This window comes from Alosa alosa, chromosome 2 (genome assembly GCF_017589495.1).
Source record: "Alosa alosa isolate M-15738 ecotype Scorff River chromosome 2, AALO_Geno_1.1, whole genome shotgun sequence".
Classification (NCBI taxonomy): Eukaryota; Metazoa; Chordata; class Actinopteri; order Clupeiformes; family Clupeidae; genus Alosa; species Alosa alosa.
Window position 1 is genome coordinate 36,766,079 of NC_063190.1, and position 11,285 is coordinate 36,777,363.

At 44.3% G+C, this 11,285-nt stretch overlaps 1 protein-coding gene across 1 annotated transcript in view; it reads left to right on the plus strand.

Moving 5' to 3' along the window:
• Positions 1-8,695: 8,695 nt before the first annotated feature.
• Positions 8,696-11,285, plus strand: part of zdhhc20a (zinc finger DHHC-type palmitoyltransferase 20a) — a 29,219-nt gene continuing 26,629 nt past the window's right edge. The window contains exon 1 of the mRNA XM_048236428.1: positions 8,696-8,828. Coding sequence (XP_048092385.1) covers positions 8,711-8,828 — 118 coding nt within the window. The 5' untranslated portion in view covers positions 8,696-8,710. The remainder of the gene's footprint in view (positions 8,829-11,285) is intronic.

The window sequence follows — 11,285 nt, forward strand, 5'->3', positions numbered from 1 at the left end:
GAGAGAGAGAGAGAGAGAGAGAGAGAGAGAGATAGAGAGAGAGAGATAGAGAGAGATATATATAGAGAGAGAGAGAGAGAGAGAGAGAGAGAGAGAGAGAGAGAGAGAGAGAGAGAGAGAGAGAGATAGAGAGAGAGAGAGAGAGAGAGAGATATAGAGAGATAGAGAGAGAGAGAGAGAGAGATCTTAATCTCTTCTCATTTGAACTCTCTTCTCTTCTGTCCTTTGGGTCCTCAGGCGGCATAAGATCTCAAGATCTCCCAGAATTCATGTGAGAGGGGGACCGGCAGGAACAGACCAACCTTTTGTTGTTCCTGCTCCCTCTGTCCTCTCCAGCAGCACTCAACACACACACACACAACACTACACTACACTACACACACCCAACACAACACTACACTACACACACCCAGCACAGCACTACACTACACACACACAACACAACACTACACTACACACACACAACACTACACTACACTACACACAACACTACACTACACTACACTACACACACCCAGAACAGCACTACACAACACAACACACACCCAGCACAGCACTACACAACACAACACACACCCAGCACAGCACTACACACACTCAACACAACACAACACACACACAACACAACACAACACTACACACACCCAGCACAGCACTACACACACTCAACACAACACACACACAACACAACACAACACTACACACAACCAGCACAGCACTACACACACTCAACACAACACACACACAACACAACACAACACACACACACACACAACACAACACTACACACACCCAGCACAGCACTACACACACTCAACACAACACACACACAACACAACACAACACTACACACAACCAGCACAGCACTACACACACTCAACACAACACAACACACACACAACACAACACTACACACAACCAGCACAGCTATACACACACACAACACAACACAACACAACACAACACAACACAACACAACACAGCACAACACACACCCAGCATAGCACTACAGTACACACACTCACCACAATAAAACACAACACACACCCAGCACAGCACTACACACACTCAACACAACACACACACAACACAACACAACACTACACACAACCAGCACAGCACTACACACACTCAACACAACACAACACACACACAACACAACACTACACACAACCAGCACAGCTATACACACACACAACACAACACAACACAACACAACACAACACAACACAACACAACACAACACAGCACAACACACACCCAGCATAGCACTACAGTACACACACTCACCACAATAAAACACAACACACACCCAGCACAACACAACACACACTCAACCCAACACAACACACACCCAGCACAGCACTACACACACTCAGCACAACAAAACACACTCAACACAACACAACACAACTCACACACAACACAACACAACACAATATAACACAATAGGGGTGTGCATTGGCACTGCCCTCACAATTCGATTTGGTTACGATTCACCAAAGTCCTGGCAGGAAGCATGCATAAGGATGTAGATCAAGGAATGCACTAATATGTTGTTCGTAGTCCAGTTTGCAACACTTATTAGTTAACACTAAGTTGTAAACACTTCGGAAAAGAAATATTAAAAACCTACCAAAAAAGGTTGATGTAATCGCTTCCTGCCAGGACTTTTAAGGGCTTTTCCCAAATCACGGAAGAAACGTTGACGCAGCGGTATAGTAGCAGATAATCAGGCAATTATTTAAACAAACTCCTTAAAGCTCCTGGTGCACTTACAAACTATCTAATGCCTCGTTATTGGACTAAAGGTCATAGTTGTACTACTGTAGAAGTTTCGTACCATTCAGGGCATTATTATGACCCTTGGCGCAGCTTAAGCGGGCGGTCATATAGGTTTATTCAGATTTTTTTTTTTTTTTTTCGCATGCCCAAATTTCCGTCAATGATTCCCGGGACACTGAAAGACCGGGGTACACGAAACTTGGTGGGCATGTAACCCTACATGGATAGCATGGAACCATTGTTTTTCATTTTGATCTGTAGCCCCCCCGCTGGACTGGACCCCCCGAAAGGAGGGTAGGGCAGACACAGTTTTCTGTGAATATCTCGAAAACCGTAGGGTTTAGGAGGACCATTTTTTTTTTGTATGTTGATCTCAAGGGGCCATGTCAACCCATTCCATAACCACTCATTTCATGTATAGCCCACCTAGTTAAACACAAAAAGTAAAATGAGGTGTTGTAATTGAAGGTATCTGTGACCCTAACATAGTCAAAACTGCACGAAATGGGAAGTGTAGGATCATTATGACACCCTCTGTATGCACGCCAAGTTTTGTGGAATTCCGTTCATGGGGGTCACAAAATAAATTAATTTATGTTATTATACACCAACTGGCCTGTAGGTGGCCGGAGACAGTTTTCTGTAAATATCTTGAGAACCGTAGGGCCTAGGAGGTCCACCTTTTTTATGTATGTTGGTCTTAAGGGGGCATGTCAACCCATCCCATTACCACTTATTTCATGTATAGCCACCTAGTTAAAAATTAAAAGCAAAAGGTGTTTTCATCACAATATCTCTGGCTGACAAGGTCAAAACTGCACGAAATTAAAAGTTTAGGATCATTATGACACCCTCCGAATGCATGCCAAGTTTTGTGTACTTTCGTTCATGGGGGGCCTTACAATAAAATAATGTGTACATTTAGTGACGTACACCAACAAGGATTCCCCGACACTGAAAGACCGGGTACACAAAACTTGGTGGGCATGTACCCCCACATGGATAGCATGGAACCGTCATTTTTCGTTTTGATCTGTAGCCCCCGCTGGACTGGACCCCCAAAAGGAGGGTTAGGGCAGACACAGTTCTCTGTGAATATCTTGAGAACTGTAGGGCCTAGGATGACCATTTTTTCCGTATGTTTGCCTCCAGGGGTCATGTTAACCCATTTCATGTGCACACATGTGCACAAACAGATACACACACACACACACATACATTCACAGTAATCATCATTATGACACATACTCACACAGTAGACATATGTACACTTGCATGCACAGGCACATACGCAGGCACACACACACACAAGCACACACACACACACACACACACACACACACACACACAAACATAAACATAACACAAACAATCAAGAATTTCTCAGAATTATGAACAGGCAAGATGGAGGTGGGGTTGTATAAAATGAATTTTACATGTGAAATCTATGAACTAATCATGTTTTGGTACTTGTTGTCTAGCAGATACCAGTGAGAAATGAGTGTGGATAATGCAATTTAGTGAGACAGTTAGAATCATATAGGCCTTTCAGCGTGATTTCTTTTTGTGGAAAAAATGTGCTGGACTGGGCGGCGGTCATATTTTCTATCGCTCTGCGGTACATCTAGTTAGTGGGGTAATTTACGAGATAAAAGTTGGTTCCATTACGACTGCAGAACGTCATTAGTTCTGGGCTGAATATGTCAACAGGGTAGCCTGAGGTGAGTGACCCACGCAAAAACACAACGTTTATAATGTTTCTCCACACTATTTGAGTTAAACGAGCATGCTGGTGTCTCGTAAGGAACCAGCTTGTGTTCCATATGTCTTGGAATGGTTTTCTGAGTGTGTTTAGAGGCCCCAAATGCGGTTACATGTAAATAGGCCCCCAAGGTTAGCGTTATAGCTAATTAAATAGCATGCCCCCAAGATTAGCATTATAGCTCATTAAATAGCATGTCCCCAAGCGTTATAGCTAATTAGTAAATAGCATGCCCCCAACATTAGCGTTATAGCTCATTTCCAAGCACTGGCAGCCAGTGCAGATCTCCGGTTTGGTCGAGTCAATTTTTGTCGGGTTTTTTGCTTCCTCCAACACGGGGTGACCCTAAGGAGAACGATTTTGAGGTTAAAAAGTGCCAGAATTTTCCTTTAAGGGCCCAGAGAGAACAGTGCCGCCTAGTGGACCAACAGCTTAAGGGCCCAGAGAGCGCCCCTAGTGGAACAGAGAGAACAGCGCCACTTAGTGGACCAGAGAGAACAGCACCCCCTAGTGGCCCCTAGTGGAACAGCACGTAAAGGGCCCAGAGAGAACAGTAGCTCACAGAGCTCAAGAACAACCCCCCCGCCTGTTCCCACACAGCCAGGAGAGCTGACTGTCATGTTTTAATGTGTCACGTTAATCCTGTTTTTACTCCCAGTCAAGATAGAGTGATGCAGTTCAGTTCATAGACTTCTGCATAAACATTAGTGCATATAGTATGTACATAAAAGCACAAGGTAAATCATGTGTATCTGTTTAGAAGGTAAATTTGTAAAGAGTATTGATTAGTGGTAAGCCAATGGTGTAGTTAGTGGTGCTCCACCTTATAGTAGGACAGGCAGGGAGAGGAGCATGTGTGTGGCATGACAGACTGACAGACAGACAGACCTACAGACCTACAGACAGACAGACAGACAGAAAGACAGACCTACAGACCTACAGACAGACAGACAGACATACAGACAGATCTACAGACAGACCTACAGACAGACAGACAGAAAGACTTAGTGTGTTGTGGTCATCCTTGGCCCAGTTCACACCCTCTAATCCTCTCGTACTCCATAGCGTCCCTCTCTCCCGCCCACAGGCAGGAGCTGTGCTGGGCACTGACCACTGAGCAGCCAGCGCAGTGTGAGCGCCATCTGCTGGACACTCTGGTGATAAGGAGGAAATAAACACAGTTACTGTATGTAGGGGGTGACTAACTGAGGGAGAATGTGTGTGTGTGTGTGGGGGGTTTTGTGTGTGTGTGTGTGTGAGAGAGAGAGAGAGAGAGAGAGAGAGAGAGAGAGTGTATGTGTATTTGTGTTCTGTGTGTGTGTGTGTATTTGTGCGTGAATTTGTGTGTGTGTGTGTGTGTGTGTGAAAGAGAGAGAGAAAGAGTGTGGATTTATATATATGTGTGTGTGTGAGGGGGTTGGTGGGAGAGAGAACCTCAGAGAGAGAGAGAGAGAGAGAGAGAGAAAGAGTGTGGATTTATATATATGTGTGTGTGTGAGGGGGTTGGTGGGAGAGAGAACCTCAGAGAGAGAGAGAGAGAGAGAGAGAGAGAGAGAGAGAGAGAGAGAAAGAGTGTGGATTTATATATATGTGTGTGTGTGAGGGGGTTGGTGGGAGAGAGAACCTCAGAGAGAGAAAGAGAGAGATGAAAGAGGATCAAAGCGGGAGAATTAAAGGTCGCCCTGGCGACGACAGTAGACTGGCAGGAGAGCGCCACTCAAACCACAAATCATATGGCCACCAGGCAGGGTGTGATGCTGCCTGAACAACACAGATCATATGGCCACCAGGCAGGGTGTGATGCTGCCTGAACAACACAGATCATATGGCCACCAGGCAGGGTGTGATGCTGCCTGAACAACACAGAATGATCATGATGATTTCTTTTTTCTGCCAAAAATGTGGTCATCACTACTCAAATTCTGATTTGAACTCAACTTGTGCAGTTCTCTAAACACATGCCATTGTTAACACTTTAGTTGAGGGGCCACAGACATGATGAACTCATGAGCTATTAACCTTACATTCATGTAATCATGATGATCATGCTTAATAAATCATAAATCATAATGATGTTTCATATGTTGTTCATGCATGAGGTCATTAATGATAGACTATGAACTCAAGTAAATTCCTTATTATTCATAAGATATAAAGGAATGAAGTAATGCATAACTCGTGAATTAATTCATGCATGAATTCATGATAGTTCATGTACCCTTACCGTAAAGTGTTACCGGCCTATTGTGTAGGCCAGTGGTTCTCAAATGGGGGTACGTGTACCCTTGGGGTACGTGAAGGCACTCCAGGGGGTACGTTTACCCTTAGAAGCCGATTACGCAAAGTGCGTCAAAAAACACACCCTTTCTTCTCTGTTACATTGCTCCGCAACTGTTCATAGCAGCGATAAGCCTTTATTGTGTGACAGAGCAGAAGTGGGGCTTTCCAACGAGACCACGCACTTGTCTGTACGTTAAAGTATGAAGATGAAAAAAAAAATCATGAAATTAAATCAAATTGCATCATATTTACATTCTCTGCGTTCACCTGCGCACCCTACTCTCGTTTGAATTAGTCGCGAACCCGTGAACGCATAGATATGGCAAGCATATCAGATGAAAGAGGAGACACAGAGCTATCATTTGATACCAAGGACATCCTTCTGGGTTATAAAACAGACGAAGTGACAGCAAAGTAATAACTTCATTTAGCTAGACTTACCTCACGTTTTTGTCTGTTTTTGTGGCAAAGCATGTTTATAATCCAACGCTATTGTGTGTTTAGTTTCTCTATGGCAAAGAATGTTCATAATCCGGTTTTGAGATCCTAGCAAATTCCTGCATGGCATTCAATTCAAGGCTCACATTGCATCCCAATTTGTTCGACAAAGAAACACCTTTTTTGCCTTTACTTTGTTCATGGCAACGCTGTAAAAAGTTGTAGAGAATCATGAGTGCAGACAGGCACACACACGTAAACTCGGGTCAAGTCAGGTCAGATCAGTTCGTGTTCCAGATATGGAGCGCAGAAATGTCATTTTTAATCACTAAATAAAAAAAATGGCATTTATTTCTGTAAGGCACACACCACATATGTCTGTAAATTGCTCAGCCCCAGAGAATCCCTCCACCGTGGCAATGATTGCCAGATTCAGGACAGTCTGCCCTACACACACATGAAATGCATGTAGAGCTATGAGCTTGCTGTGGTGAGATACATGTCAAAATATAAGATTTTTTATAATACGCTTTTTATATTTTAATTCTTTAAAAATCAAAATAAAATGCTAGTACTAATACATGAAATGATGGCAGATCTGTATAGCCTAGACTCTGCCGGAAAAAAAACAATATATAATATGTGTGTGTGGCACTAACAATGACCAGAATAAATCCTTATGAATAAAGGTAGTGAAAATGCCCTAAAAAAACTAAGGGTTAAAATATACATATATTTAAAAAGCAGAATCCATGCAAAAATACTTAAAAAAAACAATTATTTAATAAATATTTCAGGAAAATATAAGTTGTATGTGTATGTGTTTATTGGTTCCAAAGTTTAATAAATTAGACACTGATGGCACAGTGCTCTGTTTTAAGTCTTTTTTTTCTCAACTAAAAAAATGCTTTGCTTGGTTAGGGGTACTTGGCTGAAAAAATATTTCACAGGTGGTACATCACTGAAAAAAGGTTGAAAACCACTGGTAATATGCTGTTGATTTCTAATCTTTTTTTTAGCTAGGTGGCCCGTGAGTTTCTTTTTTATTGGTTAAGTGGTCCTTGGTTCTTTAAAAGTTTGATACTGTAAAGGCTATGCTATATGTTATTCAGTTGTAAATGTCTTTTCTCAAAACTGCACCGATTGCTGTCGTTTTGGTCCCAAGACTCCCGAATGAAAATGAAACGCGCTCGTTATCACACGCAAAAGACGGAGTTGTTGAGCAGAGTTCGGTTTGCCCTTAAGGGTTCCACCGATGAACACGCAAATACATTTACAGTAAAAATCTAAAACCCATGAGCCAGTTACTGTTAAACTAAATCCTGTTTTAATGACAGTACACCACTCTAAAAGCAGTAGATATGTTTACCACTGTTCTCTAAAAGCAGTATATGTTTACCACTGTTCTCTAAAAGCAGTAGGCCCTATATATGTTTATCACTGTTCTCTAAAAGCAGTATATGTTTACCACTGTTCTCTAAAAGCAGTAGGCCCTATATATGTTTACCACTGTTCTCTAAAAGCAGTATATATGTTTACCACTGTTCTCTAAAAGCAGTATATATATACCATTGTTCTCTACAGTGTACCACTCTAAAAGCAGTATTTAGCATTGTTCTCTAAAAGCGGTAGGCTATATATTTAGCATTGTTCTCTAAAAGCGGTAGGCTATATATTTAGCATTGTTCTTTGCAACCACTTGAACTTGACAGACAGGAGGGTACACAGCCGGTGTCTCGGAGAATGAATCCCTCTCCCTCGAAGACTCGTACGGGGTGGGGGCGTAGCAGATTGATGGTCAGACACTCACCGCAGACTTCTGTTCTGGCAGCATCACACGCACTCTGGTGCTCACTGATCCGCCTGATGTGGGAGCCTGACTCTCTGCCCCATGGTGCCAGACAGACACAAAGTAAACAGCATAACTCAACTTCAACTGAGCCACTGTCTGGCACACGTTGATTGGTTAGAATGGACTATAGATTGGGTAGAATGGACTATAGATATTTTTTAAAGGGATATGTTAGTGATGTGGTCTAGTAGGGCTATGTTACTGATCTGGTCTTTTTGAAGAAGGTCACATCCATAAGCCACGTGACGTCTGTTTGTTTGATATTTTGAGAAAATATAAACCAACAATAAAACTGCTGCTACTTCTAATTCGATCAGCCCTGATGCAAAAACATCATCACTGAAAACGGCTGATCTCAGAACACCTATCATTCCCGAAAAGACACGAACAGAGCCACCATAAAACATGAGGCTACTGCAAATAAAACATCCGAATCTGTGTGGGCCGTTTCGGCATCGATGAAACGGCCGTACAGTAGGCTACAGATGTGCGGTGATTTCATCCCATGGTCAAACCCCTCTTTGTGCAACCCCCTCCAATTTAGCAGAGGACCTGACGTCACACAGACCTTCTTTTCTGCAGGCGGATTAAAGATGGCGCCCTCGCACGTACTAAGATGCTGTCAACGGGGTTTATCCTGGATACCTGTTATTTTCATAAACCTGGTCGTCTGCTGGTCGTATTATGCTTATGTCATGGAACTCTGCATATGTAAGTTCATGTGTGTCATTAATGCCAACTAGATTTGGGGGTTGTGTGTGTTGCTAAAAAGTTATCCGTTAGTTTGAATGGACAGCGGGAAGTGAATGAGGTGACTGTAACTGACTGGTACGATTATTTGCCGGAAAGCCTCTGCCACAGACCGTCTCATTTACTAGTTTTCAGAATGTAATGTGGTCATGTAATCATGCATTATGTATTCGTGGTATTCGTGAGCATATGTAATATTGTTACACGGAAAGCGCTGTCTGGAACTTGGGCTGCTACATTGTTTTTCTGTCGGTGGCCGGAGAAGTAGCCGAACTTCAGGAATGGAATGTCGGCACATCATGGGAGGAATGAATGAATGTCGACCTCCCAGTCATGGCAGCCGGTGAAGTTTGTTATGGCGTTGTCAAAACATGCGCTGGGAATCGGTCAACACTGATTCATTCACTTGTGGCAGATTAGCAAACATAATAACCACCCGACCAGGTTTTTTTCTTTGTTAAATTAACCTACATAATTTTTCGCTTGGCTACTGTACTGTACGAGTTGCTACATATGCGGTTATCAGCAAGTCAGAACTAACGGGTCACACCAAACCAGCCCAACAAGTTACCGTATGTTGGAGTAACTTTAGACATAACCTACTGACGGCTTCACCCACACCCAAATAGGCTACTGCCAATGTCAGGAAGAGTATGCGAGAGAGTTACTCAACTATCCATATGATCGATTGCGAACAGGAACAACACGCGCCAGCTACAGTAGTTTCCCAACACCGTGAAGTCCTTGAGGCAAATTTCATCACGTTTACAGCGGTCTTGTTTCCTGGTCACTGAATGTCAATTCAAATTGAACTTTGCGTCCAGGAAATGCTTCAGCCATTTTTCTGTCAGTCAGGTCGCAATTCATATGAGGAGCCTGCACAATCAAATCCATCTGTGGCGTTCTTACACCATCCATATTCTCTGCTCAAAGCCAAAGAGGCATGTACTCACAACCTCTCTATCATCGTCTATCTCCACATTTAAAACAGTTGTTGTGATGGTGTCTGTCAGATCATCTGACAAACAGATCTACTTCAGATAGGAAGTGGGCCAAAGCTGTAGTGGACCCTGATGCTTCCTGACCACTCTTGCCTTTGCTAGCCACCTCTCAAGGCCCTCCCAAGTGCCTCCAAGTGCCACTCTGTGTCACTGTGAGTGTCGCTGTGAGTGCTGTAAGAACGGGTCTGTGACCTGAGGTCAGTGTTAGTGGTCAGTGTTAGTGGTCAGTGTTAGTGGTCAGTGTTAGTGGGCGTTAAGTCGCCTGCCCTGTTTACTCAGCAGCCCCGGGGCAGTTAATCTCCCACAGCGTCTGTTCCGCTGCAGCAAGGCCAGTCTGTCTGCGCATACTGCAGCAACAGGCCCTGAGATCCAATACAACAGCCCAGCATCTGTCTGCGCATACTGCAGCAACAGGCCCTCAACAGCCCAGTTTGAGCATACTACTGCAACAGCAGGCCCTGAGGTCCAATACAACAGCCCACAGCCCAGTCTGAGCATACTACTGCAACAGCAGGCGCTGAGGTCCAATACAACAGCCCACAGCCCAGTCTGAGCATACTACTGCAACAGCAGGCCCTGAGGTCCAATACAACAGCCCACAGCCCAGTCTGAGCATACTACTGCAACAGCAGGCCCTGAGGTCCAATACAACAGCCCACAGCCCAGTCTGAGCCTACTACTGCAACAGCAGGCCCTGAGGTCCAATACAACAGCCCAGTCTGAGCATACTACTGCAACAGCAGGCCCTGAGGTCCAATACAACAGCCCACAGCCCAGTCTGAGCATACTACTGCAACAGCAGGCCCTGAGGTCCAATACAACCGCCCAGTCTGAGCATACTACTGCAACAGCAGGCCCTGAGGTCCAATACAACAGCCCAGGGGACGCTCTAGTTCCAATCGGGAAATTTGTAGCAAAGCCAGAGATCTCATAAAGCAGTCCAGGGATGCTGTATCAGGGCAGGTGTGTGTGTGTGCTTGCGTGTGTATATGGGCAGGTGTGTGTGTGTGTGCGTGTGTGTGTGTATCAGGGCGGATGTTTGTGTGTGTGCGTACATGTGTGTATCAGGGCAGGTGTGCGTGTGTGTGTGTATCAGGGCTGATGTTTGTGTGTGTGTGTGTATCAGGGCTGATGTTTGTGTGTGCGTGCGTGTGTGTATCAGGGCTGATGTTTGTGTGTGTATCAGGGCTGATATTTGTGTGTGCGTGTGCGTACATGTGTGTAGCAGGGCAGGTGTGTGCGTACATGTGTGTAGCAGGGCAGGTGTGTGTTTGTGCATACTGTGTGTATCAGGGCAGGTGTGTGTGTGTGTACATGTATGTAGCAGGGCAGGTGTGTGTGCGTACATGTGTTTAGCAGGGCAGGTGTGTTTGTGTGTAGCAGGGCAGGTGTGTGTGTGTGTGTGTGTGTGTGTGTT